The following is a 17,673-nucleotide window of genomic DNA, read 5'->3' as shown; positions in this document are numbered from 1 at the left end:
GAGATACTGTAAGATCTTGGCTGAGATTTGCAGCAGTAACTAGTGGTCGCTTGCAGATTGCTGGAGCACTGGAGATTTGCAGAAGTGACTGGTGTGTCACTTCTTGGATGCTTCTCGATGTCTTTATAGGAACTGATTTCTTTTTTTCATGTTGCTGTTTTATTCTTTGAGCATTTGGTGTGTTTGTGGTGTGTCTAGTTAGACACTCCAAATGGCTAGTTATCTTGGAACTCTCGCCTTTTGCCTTTAGATAAAATATGTGAATGTTGAGCTCTTAATGGAAACCTTTTTTTTTTTTAAATGATGGTGTTACTGTTCAATAGAAGACATTCTAGAAGTCTATGTTTTAGCAATGTCAATGTCATTAGTTTTTCCTTTTTGTCCCTTTTGCTTTCTTTTAACAAGATCCCCAGTCACTGTAGAGTAAAATGAGATGTATATGTATAATTTTTTTTTAATGTGGTAAAAAAAAAAAATCTTATCAGATTGGACTCCAATGTTATAGTTAACCAACCCCTCCAGCATTTATTATGTTATTTGCTGTGGTAACCCCTCGCTGTGTCCATTGTTTGGCTGGGATCATTGGCAAGCTGCAGATGCCTTCGGCCTGCAGATGGGAAGGATTGGCCGTCTACCACAACAGGCTTTGGTCTAAGTGGGTGCACCAACACCATTTAGATGCTAATGTGATATAAGCTCGCTGTTTTGTACTAGAACTTGACTGCATCTCAGGAATGTGGCCTGTCTGGTTTTACGTTGGCTTCAGCATTAAAAGGGCCTACTGTAATTCACGTCTGCCAATCGATTAAAGCTGCAATCTTCTGTTTTACGGCTTTGTGCCAAAGGAAATTGTTGGGGTTAGTGGAGAATTACATACTTTTTTTTGGTTCTCCCTGATCTTACCTGCTGATCGGTAAGCTTTTTGTTTGCCATCTACAATTAGGGAATAAAGTAAATTTGCTATGTGAAGCCATATATGGCATTGGCTTTACTGATAGGGTTTAATTTTTTTTTTGCTGTTCATGTTATATGGTGGGGTAACTAAATGCTATATTGTTCCTTTCTGCTTTTCTTGCAAATATGAAGTAGAGTATATTTCTGTATTTTTACCAGACATGTGAGAGTTTTCTGTTGTTAGGCTATTTTCTGGTTCAGTGGAATACATATTCTGGTCCATGTTTTAGAAGTGGTGAATAAATGAATAACCTAGGCATAACAGGGACATGTTATAATAAATTTAAGTTCTAGTTGCTGCATCTTAGCAGCAATTTGCTGTATTTTGTGCAGGAAAAAAAGGATGTGTGCATGGTGCAAACACATATTTAAAAAGTAGCCCTGGGAATAAAATTTTTGTAGGCCTATTTTGTACATGAATGCAGTACTCATCAGATTTTCTGTGCTGCACTCCCTACATAGTCTTGTTGTAAAATAAAACAATAACTGTTTATTTTGTTTTCTCGAAACATACATTCTTTAAGATTTTTTTGTTAAATGTGTTGAATGATAAGTTTCTTCAAGATTTCATTACTGTATTAGGTGAAACATGCCTGGAGGGAGCACAGGGAAGGAAAACTGTAAATCTGGTTGGACTCAGCTAGCAATTACTTTAGCAGATAAAACAAAATATGCAAATATCTCCTGAGCACTCTAAGGCTGATCTTTCAGACACTGACTGCCTGTATCCCTAGCCAAAAAAGGATGTATGATAATTAGATTTTGAAGGACCATGTGCTGTTGCTACAGAGCTAAATATTAAAATGCAAGAAAGCAGACTACCACATGGCACAATTGATTTTTATGGCAGTTCATGTTAAAATGCTCTCTTTTTATATTGCCTTTTAGGTTACCTAGGGTGAAACAAAATTACAGGCTTGGAGACTCTGGAAAAGCTCAGCATCAGCATTTGAGGTAAAAATGAACATACTGAAGTAATCTTGGGAGTGTCCTTCTTGTTAACTTTATGGAACTTATGGGAGTAGAAATTTTCATCAAGATCCATTTTGTATTTAAGTTTTCAGTATTGATTTAAAAAAATTTGGCTTCAGAATCTCTTTTTAGGTCTGGGAAAACTCATACTTTAGGTGAATATATTGCGTAATTTTTTTATTTTAGAGCTTTGAGAACATTGTAGATCTGCTTGGATACGGTATTTTTGTTTTAAGTTGTGGTTCTACAGAGTGGCTAATACATCTGTGAAATTCTTTGTCATGAATTACTATCTTTCCTTATTTTACTTGTATAGCTAAATGTATTTTTATGCAAATGACCATTTTAATTGCATGATATTTTTACTTTTATTAAAAAACACGTGTTAATATACTTAGGAAGAAATGGTTGTTGCTTTTTCATGAGTTTACTGTATTTACGGCTTCAAATTGAAATACTTTAAAGAATGAATTCTGTTTTTTTTAGGATTTTTTAACATTTAACTCAAATGAAAATACGTGTGCATGGAAAAAGCAGTACAATTATACAGAACATAGTAAAATTATGTAGAACATACTAGTACTGTATTTCTCACGTGAACCAGTTATTAGCATTAATCATAGTAACCTGTTAAATAGGATTAGGGAAGTACACTTTACTTGCACATTTAAACTACCAAAAATTAGCTTTTAAATCACTTTTAAATTTTTGTTTCTACTAAACTAAAATAATTCATGTTCAAGATGGACTTAAATAGTTCATTTTCTGTCAGCAAGTTACAGTGTAGGGTTGACACATTTAAATGTTTATAAGCAACTGAATTGCCACAATTAACTCTGCTATTCCTTTTCAGATCATTTTTATAGTTCATAGGTTTTGTTGTTTTTAAGAGCCGAAGCTTGCAAATTATGTGATTAATCTACAAGCTGATATCATGATGTCAAAATGCAGTTCGGGAAGCATAAACACAGAGACTGCGGAAATTAAAACGGTAAGACTATGCTTTGTAGTATGGGAGAAGCAGGTTTTTATGTATTACTTCACTGTATTCTCCTATTTTATATTTAAAGCTTCTTCAGGACCATAGAGTAAAGTAACTTCTGTGCGTGAGGTTATAGAAATTCACTGTGAATTTCTTTGGAAAGAATAATGAAAGTAGCTACTTTATTTTATCCATAGATGGTTAGATACAGCAATGGCATAGATAAAGTTGTTTGCTATGAAACACATGCTTTGATATTTCTTACAAAGCTGAATATGATTAGAAATGTATTCAGTTTTTTAAAAGGGCGTGTGTGTGTTTAAATGTTTCTTGTGGATTTTGTATTCAAATATGTCTGTGTTGGTGAAATACAGTCAATTTAAAAAATAAAAAAAAGTGGGAAGAGGGGAGGTATGAAGGGTTGGAATTAGAATTGAATTTATAAGTTGTTCTAGATACAAAGTAAATGGTGAGGAAAGTAAATGGCAGATAAATTAAGACCTTAGTTTCAATAGTATCCTTCAGTTTGAATTAGAGTTCAGCAAAAACAAGAAAAGAGGCTGTCCAATTAAAGCTATGTAGAAGAAAAATTGATATGTAGTTTGATAACATAGTGAAGACAGAAATGTATATAGTTTCACTGGTCCTCACCTTGCCTTGCATCTTAGGTGCCATAGGCTTCACGTTTTATCTTTTGTCCTCTGTGTTAAGGAGGTAAAAGAAGAGAAATCTGCATAGCACCAGTTCTGCACCACTGATTAAGCAACTACATAGTTAGGACTGTTGCACAGGGCCTTATACACATTGTTTTAAAAAATGAAACAGTTTGTTCCAGAATCGGGCTGCATGTCTGTATTTGTTAAAGGAGCAACATCCCCTTTCTAGACTCCTATTCTGAATGCCTCATGTACTGGTGTCACTATAGATATGATAGAAAACTAATTTTTGTTTTCATGTTTTATTTCTGTACTGGTAAATGTCCTACAGCCCATGTATGCTATGCTGATACATAGTGGTATAATCCTGTTGCTTTAGAGACTGTTACAGTGTACAGCAGCATAACTTTGTTGGTGTGATCTGTGTCTTGCTGGCTCTGATAGAGCTAGAATAATTGCAACGGAAAGTGTTTATTAAGCTTTTGCCTCAAGTCCAGGTTTGGTCATACTGGTGACTGAACACTAGATGAAGGACTTAAGGGATTGTGTGTTTTTCTGAGTCTGCTAAGTGTCACGTTGTACTCCATTTCTCTCCTATATACAGACGTTTAGGAGGAGTCTGCCAGGAATTCCAGCTGTTAACTATACTGTATTGCTTGTAGAAATGCTTCAGAAGCAGCTCATTCGAACGTAGAGCGTCAATGTAATCTTCATTTAATAAGCTCTTTAATGAAACTTTTCTGAATAACAGAAAGCAGCCTTTGCTGCTTTGGTAGGTCTTGGTATGCTATTAGAGACCAATGTTCTGCTTGTGCTGTTAGACTGGTTCTGTATCAGAAAAACAGAACAAATAAAAATCTTCTAGTTCAAGATGAATATTCACAACGAATATGGATGATTGTGCTAGGGAAACCAGGGAAGCTGGTTCTTACAGGAATGCTTACATTAGAGCTTTGTAAGCATTTATGTATTCTGCTTGCCCTCTTGAAAGGGAACAGATCTGAAATATGTTTTGTTTTGTTTTCCCTTTAAGAATATTGTAAGACCAAATATAAAAACTGCTGTTAGGCAATGCATGTGGTGAAGGTCTTTGAAGGATAATGGATAAGGAGTGTCTTGTCCAGCTATGTGGTATGTTAAAGATAGCATAATATAAAAGAGATTTCGGATTCATCTTATTGAATAATATTGTTTGACAGTATTTCTTTACTTTAGACCTTCTGGGCTGAATGATGTCGTTTAGAAACTTTTGAATTTTGAGTTGGGAGCAGAAATCTCAGTGCTTAATTTTCAAAGTATCTTAGATATTGGCTGCTAAATGAAGGGGAAAAACCCCTTTCCCATGAAAATGAAACTTTCACTTGTTTCTGAGATTTTTGAGTCTTGGGCTTTTTTTTTTTTGGTCCAAATAAAAACTGGGTGTGGTTTGTTTTTTTTTTTTAAGTTCTCCAAGAGAACTGAAGTTACAGGAGTAATATTCACAAAATAAACTTTTGTAATGCTTTTGGACTGTCACAGGAAAAGTTAAATCCTTTTAAAAAGTATACTTTTAAAAACAGGTTTAGAAATCAGACAATGTAGGAATCTTGTGTGTTGACCTTCACTTGAGCAAAAACAATTCTTGCCGCTGAATGCTTATAGTGTAAGTAGAAGTCACTTTACTGCAGACTTCTGCAGTAGTTGGTATGGAACATCCTCAGTGAATATTTTTACTTTTTGTCAATTAACATTCACATTCATTTTCTCCTCTGTATTTTATATTTATAATATTTCAGTTTTCTTTTTATTTGTTCCTCCATTACCCAAGTAAGAATTTTCTGTGTTAGATCTTTCAGCAAGTTAATGTTTCATGTAGCACTCAGACATAAAAAAGGATGTGATGTTCAGACTCTTTAGGTGTTCATGTAAGAGAATATTCAAGCAGCAAGATTCTGTTCATATATTTTTTGTACAGATTGTGGTTTATTTACTTTATACTAAGTGGATATTTTTTTCCCCACCCCTTGAGGCTAAACTTTTTTTTGCTGATGCTGAGACTGTTTTTAGAGAATAAATTAGACATTCCTGGACAAAGATGAAAGAGCATTAGAAATAATTTTTGTATCACAAGGATTATATTGGGTACAAATTTACAAATCAACGTTAGTGGAGAAAGCAGATTAAATACTTTGCGTATGGCAGTAATAAATTTTTGTTGTTAATAGGAGATAGTTGTAGTTTTGCATTAACTTGGTACAAATATAACACAGTGCACACAAATGGTGGTAAAAACTCGAAAGATGTGTCCCCAGGACTCTAGTCTCTTCTCTGTTTACTTCAGAGTGTCATTCCATAAATGTTTTGAACAGTCCTTGGCGCAGGACTAGATCCAGGATGTCTTATTCCAGGTGAGTGCCCTACTTGGTTTGGCTTGTATTCCTTAGTGCAGTAAACTTTGAAATTTTTTTGTGCACCAAGGGAATGCTTTGACTTGGGTATAGTCCTGTGACTGAAAAACCTACGCCACAGTTCCAGAATTATTGTAGATGGGGAGAAACTGCTATTAGATGTTGCTGCCTGTTCATTCCCAACCTCATGCCCTTCTGAAATAAAGTTCTTTAAACGGTAGAACAAGGGTTTAGTTTTAGATCTGCAGTTCACTGTCTGTTCACATAAATGTGCATTAAAGTAAGGACATCAAGTTGTGGATTTTGCACTTAAAACTATCAAGATTGATGGCCATAAAACTGGACCTTTCACTATTACTTTAATAGAACAGATAAGCTTGGGCACTGTGCTGCTTTGTCCAGCTTCTGCAACCTAGCCTAAAGCCACAGAAAGCAGAACTTGTTTCCTGTGTTTCTCCCTCCAAATTCGGCTTCAGCAAGTTCTTATAGTTTCTTGTCCTATCAATTTTCAAAATAACGCAGTGGATAAAGATGGAACATTTTAGCAGGTACCTTTGTTACTCATGCTGGATAAGCAGGACTAGTTTGGTTTTTTTCTGCTTCCCTGTAAGCTAGTTTGTTAGCTACGTTCAGTTGACTTCTGTCCACAAATTCTGAACACGTGTACTTACATCTCAAATGTTTTCAGTTTTGAAACCTGTTTTTCAAGTAGATGTTTTTTCCGTTTTTATTTCTAGATGGTCCTGTACTGCTTTTCTTTTATTGAAGAACCTGATATTTTTCCTTGCTATTGAAATAGAGACTTAGAAAGATACAATTACTTCATTATTCTGGCTTACTCCCGTAATAACGTTGACATTGATCTTGTCAGATCTTACATACTTCCAATACAAATAATACAAAGGAAGGCCAGGACTAGGAAACTTTAGCACATCAGGAAGTAACATTGATGCTTTAGGGAGGAAAACTTTTTCTTTTTACCTGAGTTAGCATACAGTGGGGAGGGAATTTAAGCTATTTCAAGTGCATTCTGCCTCATGCGAGCTGAACTCTGTTATTTTGCTAATTAATTGTGCAGTTTATCATAGCTAAATTCCCCCCCCCCCCCTTTTTTTTTTGTCAGATTGTAGGGTAATAATGGTATAGTTAACAGCGGCAGGCAATGCTGTTTTGCTTGTGGTTACTTTTCAAGTTACAAATGTGCATGTACTTCTTCCTTTGCACTTCAAAGGTTTTTTGAGAATGCTTTTTTATCTCAATGAGATGATTATACTTTAGGGCAGGTCTTTTATGAAGATACACAGAAACCAAAATTAGAGTATGTGTTGTTTCACAGGCTTTTCCAGATCAAGCTGGAACCACGTGTAAGTATAAATTCCCTTGCTTCTTGCAGTGGGGTAGCTAACGTAGTATCACTGTCATGAAGTGTGTGGCAAAGGAGATATGCTTATTTGTAAATATTAGATCCTGTGCTTGTTTTTTATTAGCAGCCTCCTCAAATAAGTTTGGTTTTCTTTCCTTAATTCCCTCCTGGTGATAGCTATTTTATGTGTTCCGAAGGTTGTACTTATGATTTGGAAAAGAAACACAAAATAGGTGGAATAGTAAACAAAGAGGAGACACTGCTGATCTAAAGTGATTTATAAAACTGAAGTGGCTGGGCTTAGATACAAGAGTTATTGGGGAATCGGCCTTAGCTTTTATTATGCAAAAGGTTTAGGTGTTCTTCCTGGTCCCTTCTAGCCTTGAGCAATTATGATGGCTGTGACCATGTGTCATTTTAAACAAAGCAAACACTAGCTGTGTTTCCACATGAGTTGCTATATGTAAGTAGAGAAACATGCCTGAGATCATTTAAATGAAATACTGTAGTCATGATAGACTTTTGTGTTCTTCAAAGGATTTTCTCTGTGTGTTACCAACTAGCATGGTACTCACTGGAATATAAAAAGAGAAACTAGATACATTGAAGGGAAGCTTCATTTATAAGCTTGGGGGGGGGGGGTGTTGGAGACAACACATCCTTCCCTATGTTTTCTCCCTTCTCCCCTACTCTAATCATACACCTGAGCTGTCAGTTCATACAAAAGCTTCACTTATTAGCAGTGCCCAGAGTTTCCAGATGCTTTCTAGCAGTGGCTGGGGAAGATTGTGTATCATGCTACTGTCCTTGCGACGTGACTGATTTAATTTGATTAGTCACATACTGATTAACATCAGTACATTTGATATGCAAATGCTCAGTAGATCAGAATGTCAAGGATGATCATCTTTTCTACATGCAACTGTATAGCACATACGTATCTTTCCTGCTGGTTGTCTCCCATGACCCAGAGCTATGGAGTCCCGGTGAAGGAACAGCCATGAAGCCACTAATTCCAAAGAGGGATTGAACCAAAACATCTTTTAGTTGTGCCGGATTTGAACACTCTATAAAGTTACTAGTTGAATTGTTAGAACAGAGCCTGCATGTGCTTGTAGACATTGTTTGAAATGTATAAAACCACTTGAAAAATTTACAGGAGTCTTTTTGTATTATAACTGAAGTGGATAATGGTGTGTTACTGATTTTTATGATGTGTGTAGACTATGTTGTTTTCTATTTGCAATTAAATAAAGCAATATCGTATTGATCCATTTTATCTATTTAGATAATCTGGAAAGACTCAGGCTGAAACGGTAGCTTAGGTTAAAGGACTGAAAAAATAAATGAGAAGATTTACATGAGTTTGGAGATTCATTCCATAGGTATGTCGGGGATAAAAGGAAGACAAGGGAAAATGTGGGCCCTCTCCAGAACAAAACGGGAGACCTGGTTACCTGGGATACGGAGAAGGCGGAGGTACTCAATGACTTTTTTTGCCTTGGTCTTCGCCGGCAAGTGCTCGAGCCTCACCACCCAAGCCGCAGAAGGCAAAGGTGGGAACTGGGAGAATGAAGAACCGCCCAGTGTGGGAGAACATCAGGGTCAAGACCATCTAAGGCACCTGAAAGTGCACAAGTCCATGGGACCCGATGAGATCCATCCGCGGGTCCCGAGGGAACTGGTGGATGAAGTTGCTAAGGCACTGTCCATCATATTTGAGAAGTCGTGGCAGTCCGGTGAAGTTCCCACTGCCTGGAAAAGGGGAAACATAACCCCCATTTTTAAAAAGGGAAAAAAGGAAGACCCGGGAAACTACAGGCCAGTCGGTCTCACTTCTGTACCTGGGAAGATCATGGCACAGATCCTCCTGGAAGCTATGCTAAGGCACATGGAGGACAGGGAGGTGATTCGAGACAGCCAGCATGGCTTCACCAAGGGCAAGTCCTGCCTGACCAACCTAGGGGCCTTCTAGGATGCAGTGACTACAGCAGTGGACATGGGAAGGGCTACAGATGTTGCCTATCTGGACCTCTGTAAGGCCTTTGACACGGTCCCCCCTCAACACCCTTCTCTCTAAACTGGAGAGGTATGGATTTGACAGGTGGACTGTCCTGTGGGTGAGGAATTGGTTGGATGGTCACATCCAGAGGGTAGTGGTCAATGGCTCAATGTCCAGATGGAGACTGGTGACAAGTGGCGTCCCGCAGGGGTCTGTATTGGGACCGGTACTGTTTAATATCTTCATCAATGACAGAGACAGTGGGATCGAGTGCACCCTCAGCAAGTTTGCAGATGACACCAAGCTGAGTAGTGCGGTCGACACGCCAGAGGGACGGGATGCCATCCAGAGGGACCTGGGCAAGCTCAAGAAGTCGGCCTGTGTGAACCTCATGAGGTTCAACAAGGCCAAGTGCAAGGTCCTGCACCTGGGTCGGGACAACCCCCAGTATCAGTACAGGCTGGGGGATGAAGGGATTGAGAGCAGCCCTGCCCAGAAGGACTTGGGGGTACTGGTGGATGAAAAGCTGGACATGAGCCAGCAACGTGTGCTTGCAGCCCAGAAGGCCAATCGTATCCTGGGCTGCATCCAAAGAAGTGTGGCCAGCAGGTCGAGGGAGGGGATTCTGCCCCTCTGCTCTGCTCTGGTGAGACCCCCCCTGGAGTCCTGCGTCCAGCTCTGGAGCCCTCAGCCTAAGAAAGACATGGACCTGTTGGAGCGGGTCCAGAGGAAGGTCACAAAAATGGTCAGGGGGATGGAACATCTCTCCTATGAGGAAAGGCTGAGAGAGTTGGCGTTGTTCAGCCTAGAGAAGAGAAGGCTTTGGGGAGACCTTCTTGCAGCCTATCAGTACTATCAGAAGGGGGCTTATAAAAAAGATGGCGGCAAACTTTTTAGCAGGGCGTGTTGTGACAGGACAAGGGGGAATGGCTTTAAACTAAAGGGGCGTAGATTTAGGCTAGATATTAGGAAGAAATTTTTTACGCTGAGGGTGGTGAGGCACTGGCACAGGTTGCCCAGAGAGGTGGTGGATGCCCCATCCCTGGAAACATTCAAGGACAGGTTGGACGGGGCTGTGAGCAACCTGATCTAGTTGAAGCTGTCCCTGCCCACGGCAGGGGGGGTTGGACTAGATGACCTTTAGAGGTCCCTTCCAACCCAAACTATTCTATGATTCTATTCTATGAACTGGGAAAAAAAAATTGGATAAAATGTCAAGAGCATTCTTTAGTATGTCCTGTCAAAATGTACATTCATTCCTTTTTTTTTGTTTGTTTTTAAACACTTGAATACATCTTTTCTTTCTGGAGTCTTCTCACTCTGACAGTTTCTGTGAAGCTCCAATTAAAACATCAGACAAGATTCCAGCAATGTCAACACAGTTTTCCTAGTAAAGAAATACTATTTTTGATGGAGGGGGAGGTACATCGATTGCTGAGTCAAAGACCAAGAAGTTATATTTACCCTCTTTCACTAAGTAGCGTTTAATACTGAATGTTTGTCTTCAAAAGAGAAGTAATGCTTTATAATGGAACAGAACAATGTTACTTCAACTTAACCACGCTGTCCTTCAGGACCGCCCCTACCTATTTGGAAAAAACTGAGACAAAGCTTTATCTCTGACTATATCTATAAAGTGACATTACTTCTGCATGAATCTGCAAGAGGAGTGGTCATGTAATTTAATGTATTGCCTTCTCTTTATTTTACAAGATATACCTGAGATGGAAAACTAGAGAGAATCGGTTTGACCTTTTTTGTCAGAGCTTCCCGTAGTTATTTAATAGTAGTTAAGTTAGAATATAAATCAGTGTTTAGACATGGCCCAAATTATAATATTTAACTTAAAAATTTGAATATATGACAAAGAGCTACAATGTTTTATTAGGTGAAGACTATGGTAAATAAAATAAAATTTCATTCTAGTACAAAAATAAATGAATACTTTTTAAAAAAATTATACTGCTTTATTTGTAATACCTCAAAACAGTTATTTCTGATAATCATTAGTGGTTAATATTTTCTATTAGATACCATATCATACTTTTCTCAGTTGTTTTTTTTTCCCCTACTGCACATTTGCAAAACTTAACCAACTTTCCTGTTATATAGAAAAGCAAGGACGTTTCTGTGCAATAGGATGATAATTAGCTTTTCCTCATGTATTTCTAATGAATCATTAAATTTGAAAGCATTGTCAATTTTATGCATTTCTCATTTTGAGATTAATGCTAAAATGAACGTAGAGTATCTAGGAATTTTGAGGAAAACTAACTTTTGAAAATACTGTTTTGTGAATAGGGTATGTATCTGATTTAAAGGGGAGAAGTATTCAAAATTTCTTAGATTTTATGCAGTATGTTTGTATTATACTTCAGCAATATTTTTCTATATCGTCATGCCTTAATCAGTTTCCCTGGGCAAGGTAGAATTGATTTTTTTTTTTCCCTTCCCCTCGATCATTCCTGACATATAGCAAACATTTTTAAAAACCCTCAGTGATGAGGACTTCATAGCCTTAGTAGGAAAGTGTTTTCCAGTGTGTAGTTGTCATCAAGTTGTGAATGTTTGTTTGTTTATCAATTAGAATATCTTTCTGGAAATTGGTGGTTAACCTGATAAGGACTAATGGGGAAAGGGACCCTTATCAGAGTCATCAGCAATTATTTAGAATACTTCTGCCAGTTCCTTAAATAGATAACCTTACCAGAATCTGTTGATTTGAAAATACTGAGGTTCTTGTGTAGTTCCTGTTTTCCCGCTGATTAGAATAAAGTTCCTGTTGTGTGTGTGTGTGTGTATGTAAAGCTTTAACTGGCCTTAGAGACTTTTTGGTTGGAAAGAGAAATGGAAAATGTGATACTTATTTATGCCTGTGCTCTAGAAAATCAAATCTTTGTCCTTCCTGAAGTAAAGCTAAAACAGCTCTATTTCTAAAAATTTGTTCTTAAAGATATTTTAAATGGGATTCTGTCAGAACATAAATGGGACTTTATTCTGAAATGTACATGTGTAAATCCAAATGCCTAGAATGAACTTTGCCCCATAAAGTACAGTTGCTTTTGAATTTCTTTGGTACTTTGATAAACACAAATCTTTAAGTGGAAAAGTGCATGTAAATTTAAAATTAACATTTTCTGCTGAAAATAGTATGAGATTTAGCACTTACTGGAAGTAAAATCAAGTAATGTCCTTTTTCTTAATTAAGAATAAATTTTCTTTTCTTGCTTTATATTGTGACTGTATCTAATACTGTTTCTTTTTCTTATAGTAGGCTGTGCTGAAACAAAAATGCAATGAAAGAAACACTGGATGAATGAATGAAAAGCCCTGCTTTGCAATCCCTCAGCATGGCGGGACTGCAGCTCATGACCCCTGCTTCCTCCCCAATGGGTCCATTTTTTGGACTACCATGGCAACAAGAAGCAATTCATGATAACATTTACACGCCAAGAAAATATCAGGTACTAGGGATAATACTAATTCAGTAATGTCAGAAAAATGTACAATTAAATCCATTAACTTAATAGAAAAAGAACCAGAGCAGCTGGAGAATGTGCAGTGTTGCAGTCTTAAGCATGTCTCTCACAGCTCCACCTGTTGGGAGTTAATTCTGTCTCTTTTTCTTTAGCTTGGCCGTGTTCTACATTTGTAATATCCCCCATGCCCTCTTCTCAGTTTGCTCTAATGAGCAGAACAACTCTTAAGCTGAGTATTCTCTTGCTGCTCTCTGCCAAATGCTGTTAGGGACAAATACAGTAAACATTACACTGTGTGTATCTACTGTATGCATACAATCATGTCTCCTTCTCCCTCTGACCTTCTGTCTTCTGCATGGTAAATCCTTGATTTTTGGTTCACATACTGGTCAAAGCAGCTCAGTAATGTCAGACACCCCATCAGGGCACTCTGATTTTCATTTTTTTTTTTTTTTTAATAAGGAAAGCTATTTCGGAGTTCTAGAATTGCAGTTCTCTTTGCACTGCAGAGGTGCCTGAAAGCTAGCATTTGGTTAGTATTACTGGAAAGCTTAGATCACCTTGAGCTAATATACTTGCTTATTTGGCTGAAGTGATGTATACAGTTACATTTAAAAGCTCTAGCTTCTTTCTTCACAAAATGTATCTAGCAACAGAATCATCTATTAAAAAGATATGGTTAGAAAGCTACTTAAAATATCAGCAAATTGTGATACTAAAGGATTTTAGACTTAGAAGCTATATATAGAAGATTTAGACTGTATACAGTGTATTATTTTGAAAGGCTGACAATACATTGTTATGAAAGAGACGTGTTAATTCTATGGCATTGGAAAGATCTCTAGAGATACTACTGACTTGTCTGTAGTTCATTTACCACTTGTGGTGGGGTTTTTTTGTCAGCTTTTTCACTGCATTGCTGCAAGTAAGGACATTATTATTTTTTAAACCTAGGTTGAACTGCTTGAAGCAGCTTTGGATCATAATACAATAGTCTGCTTAAACACTGGCTCAGGGAAGACTTTTATTGCAGTACTACTCACTAAAGAGCTGTCCTATCAGATCAGGGGAGATTTCAACAAAAATGGAAAAAGAACTGTGTTCTTGGTCAACTCAGGTAAGGGGAAAAGTATACTAAGTTCCTAAACATGCTGCTAATATTTTCACGGCATATTCCTTAGTAGAAGTTGCGTGAAAGCAAATTTGGGAGAAACTTTTGCATAAAGTCTTCAACAGCAAGGATGCTAAACTGATTAAATAACGTGATACCTTTCATCTTTTGCTTATAATCCATTGAATACAACCTGTTTATCTCTGGCATCTTCTGTTTCCTAGTTTAAAATTAAGACATTGAATGTGAAGTGCAGTTTAGTTACCAATCTGTTTCCTTGCTGTGGTTTTACATGGAGGCAGTTGCTGTGTACACCTGGTTTAACTTTAGTCTAATCTATGTTGTGAAACCTGGTGCTAGGTAATATGACACACATCTTGAAAATTTATGTATGACAAGACCTTTATGTGATTGAGACTTTTTTATATTTTTTTTCTTAAGCAAATCAAGTTGCTCAACAAGTGTCAGCTGTCAGGACACATTCAGATCTTAAAGTGGGAGAGTATTCAAGTTTAGAGACAACTGAATCATGGACAAAAGAGAAGTGGAGTCAGGAATTCTCTAAGCATCAGGTAATGTATTAAGTATAAACTATAAATATAAGCAGAGCCTACAGTAAGTTAGGCTTGATCAGAAGCTTGCACTTTTCTTATATTGACACTTTTTTTTCCCTTTTAATCTAGGTTCTGGTTATGACATGTCATATTGCTTTGACTGTTTTGAGAAATAAGTATTTATCCCTGTCAAATATTAATCTTCTGGTGTTTGATGAGTGCCATCTTGCAATCCAGGATCACCCATACTGTGAAATTATGAAGGTGAGTTTCCATTGCATGAATATGTTAATACTTGGATGAGGAGGAGGAGGAGTCAGGTGGGAGGGCTGGAGAAGTGGGAACCATTTAAGGAAAAATATCAGTGGAGCCATATTTTAGCATGTTCTGGGACTGTGAAATTACTTGAATGAATTAAGACTTCAGTGACATTATGAGATAGAAAAGTAGTGTATTTACTGTATTTTACAGTGGGGACTAAAGAAAAATCTGGCATTAACACAGAAGAGAAGCTAAATTTATGGAATTAGGGGAATTTTGTAAATTCATTGATAAAATATTTGAGTTTGGGAATGGGATGTACTAATCAGGTTTTATTATTTTTAAAATACTGACTTCTAAAGATGTTTGTAGGGCTCTTTTGGGATATTCTTGGCTTCATGTGGTATTTGGCTTATACAGTACGAGAAACCTGTATAATTGGTGTCTTTCCGAATCTCTCTTCAAGTTTAACCTGAGCATGTCTTTTATTTTTTTAGATCATACTTTAGTACTTACATATTATGGTATGTGTGTTGTAAATGTGGCAAGGATATTCTGTGCAATGATAACTGTTTATTGCTTTGTATTTTTCCACATTGTAAATATTTACCTTTAAAGATGATTGCTGTTAAATGTTACTCAATTTCTAGTTTAACTGCCACTCAATAGAATAGAAAATACTCATTCAGTGTTTGGTTCCTTTTCCAACACGTGCTATTGAAATACTAGTGTCCAACTAAGCATCTAAGTTTACAGTCTGCTAGCTTGATGGTAGATTTGCAGGATAACTGTCCTAAGGTATTCCATTCTCTTTTACTTCACAGATCTGTGAGGATTATCCATCATGTCCTCGAATCTTGGGATTAACAGCTTCCATTTTAAATGGGAAATGTGATCCTGCTGAGTTGGAGGAGAAGATCCAGAAACTGGAGAAAATTTTAAAGAGCAATGCTGAAACTGCAACTGATTTGGTGGTCTTAGACAGGTATATTGTACAATTATGGCTGTTAAATTGATACCTGTGTTTTCATTTTGGATAGAGGAATAAACCAGTAGAAGTATTTCCTCTTTTAAAGATTAGGAAAGTTTGTGTGTATGTGATGCCATTATTTCTATTTGGGGTGGGTAGGGAATGTTAAATTGCTTTTTAGTAACCAGTGTTGAAGTACATCTTTCCTTAAAGTTAAGTACAAAGGCTGATTGGCCTTGATATTCAGAGATTTTCTGTAGTTGTTAAAAAAATGAAACAAAAAAGACCCAACAAAACAACTAAAAAAAAACCCCCAAAAAACAAACAAACCAAAAATACCAACCAAAAAAACCCCAACACACCACCAACCTAAAAATTCACATTCCACAATACATTTCTGAACTTGTAAAACGCACTGTCTTATGTTTGAAGAGTAACTGGTTCGTGTTCAGTGTGTGCCATAATGTTGCTATTTAATTTAGAAAAATGATGCAGCATCCACAGTACAAATGTTCTTAATGCCAGAAAAGTTGCATGATCCCCCCCCCCCCCAATGAATAGCCTGGATTTAGAGGCTGATGAAAGACACAGGGAGACGAGAGGAAGTAGTAAAAACTACTTAAATACCAGAGCAAGTGGGTGTTTTCCTCTGTGTTCTTAGAAAATGTAGAATCGTGTGAATGTTGTTTAAAACAAAGGTGGTCATAATGTGATGATTTGTTGTAGAGGAAAATTAGTGTGAAATGATTCATATGTATCATGTCTTCTTGTACCACCTGTACTGTGACTTTGTCTGAAACTCGGTTCATACAACAAAGATGGTTATTTCATGTTCTGGAACATGTGTTTTGTGGGTGTGTTTTTTAAATGCATTTTTCTGAACTTGTGTGAACCATTTGCTTTTAACAATTTCTCACTCATAGCTCTGCCATTCAAGAACAGTAATTACTTTACTTGTGTAAGTGTATATGTAGACCTAAATTCACATTATGTGGATCGTATTTGTTTGGCATATCAAATGAGTACACTTTGGAAAAACCAAAAGTGAAGATGGTGGTCAAGTAAACTCAATTTGCTTTGCCTTAAATTTTCCAATATTTGAAATGAAGATAGTGTTATTAACCTCCTTTTTAGGGAGTGTATTAGAAAGAAAAGTATTTTAGAATTAAGTAGTTTAGTATTTGGGGTGGTGGAGGTTTTTTTATTTTAAAGTATTTAACTGTGTAACCATTATTAATTCACAGTGGGGAAAGAAATGTACTTGAATACACTTCATGTTGCTGCTGTTATTTGCTGTATAACCTTAACAGGCTGAAATAGCTCTGACTTTCAGAAGCTGTGTTTAACTTGATTTTTGCCCTCAATTAAGATATACTTCTCAGCCGTGTGAGATTGTTGTGGACTGTGGACCATATACTGACAAAAGTGGGTTGTATGGAAGATTATTAAAGGAATTGGATGAAGCGCTTGCTTTTCTAAATGACTGCAACATATCTGTACATTCAAAAGAAAGAGATTCTACATTAATTTCTAAGCAGGTAAGGACATTAAGCTATGTGGAAAAACCTGGGGAAAACAGTCTTACTACTGTTTTTCTTTCCCTTGTATGTTACATTACTGAAACCTAAGCTAGCCAGCCTAGAGTGAGCAAAAAGACTTCTGATTTTTGTACTCGCTAACAGTGCAAGTCTTCTCATAAATGAGTGGAGCTTGAATGTCAACCATTGATTAGAACTTAATCTGGTTAGAGAATGTTGTATTCACATTTCCTTAAGGCGGTAAAATAATTCTGCACCCTGATGTTGTGGGTCCTTATTTCTGAAGTCAGGAATTTGACGTCTTCGTCGTCTCCCATGACCTTTGAATAATTCAGTACAGAAGAGGAAGTAATGCCTCAGGAAGTATTTGGAAAAAATGTACCCAGGTGTATTAAAAGATGATAAAGTAAGAATTCAGGCAAAAATTCCAGCCATAGATCTACA

At 36.9% G+C, this 17,673-nt stretch overlaps 1 protein-coding gene across 5 annotated transcripts in view; it reads left to right on the top strand.

Annotated features, from left to right (window-relative positions):
• Positions 1-17,673, top strand: part of DICER1 (dicer 1, ribonuclease III) — a 74,139-nt gene that overhangs the window by 19,136 nt on the left and 37,330 nt on the right. Inside the window, exons 2-9 of one of the 5 annotated variants that reach the window (XM_076345373.1) lie at positions 1,843-1,908; positions 2,817-2,917; positions 12,588-12,780; positions 13,750-13,912; positions 14,348-14,478; positions 14,590-14,724; positions 15,546-15,706; positions 17,061-17,229. In XM_076345373.1, the coding sequence (XP_076201488.1) occupies positions 12,637-12,780; positions 13,750-13,912; positions 14,348-14,478; positions 14,590-14,724; positions 15,546-15,706; positions 17,061-17,229 (903 nt within the window). In that variant the 5' untranslated portion in view covers positions 1,843-1,908; positions 2,817-2,917; positions 12,588-12,636. Of the gene's footprint in view, positions 1-1,842; positions 1,909-2,779; positions 2,918-5,898; positions 5,952-7,287; positions 7,316-12,587; positions 12,781-13,749; positions 13,913-14,347; positions 14,479-14,589; positions 14,725-15,545; positions 15,707-17,060; positions 17,230-17,673 lie in introns of those variants that run through there. The other 4 variants (XM_076345372.1, XM_076345371.1, XM_076345374.1 and 1 more) reach the window with 4 other exon arrangements.

This window comes from Aptenodytes patagonicus, chromosome 7 (assembly GCF_965638725.1).
Source record: "Aptenodytes patagonicus chromosome 7, bAptPat1.pri.cur, whole genome shotgun sequence".
Lineage (NCBI taxonomy): Eukaryota > Metazoa > Chordata > Aves > Sphenisciformes > Spheniscidae > Aptenodytes > Aptenodytes patagonicus.
Note: the sequence above shows the minus strand (reverse complement) of the source record. Positions and strands in the feature narration are given on the sequence as shown.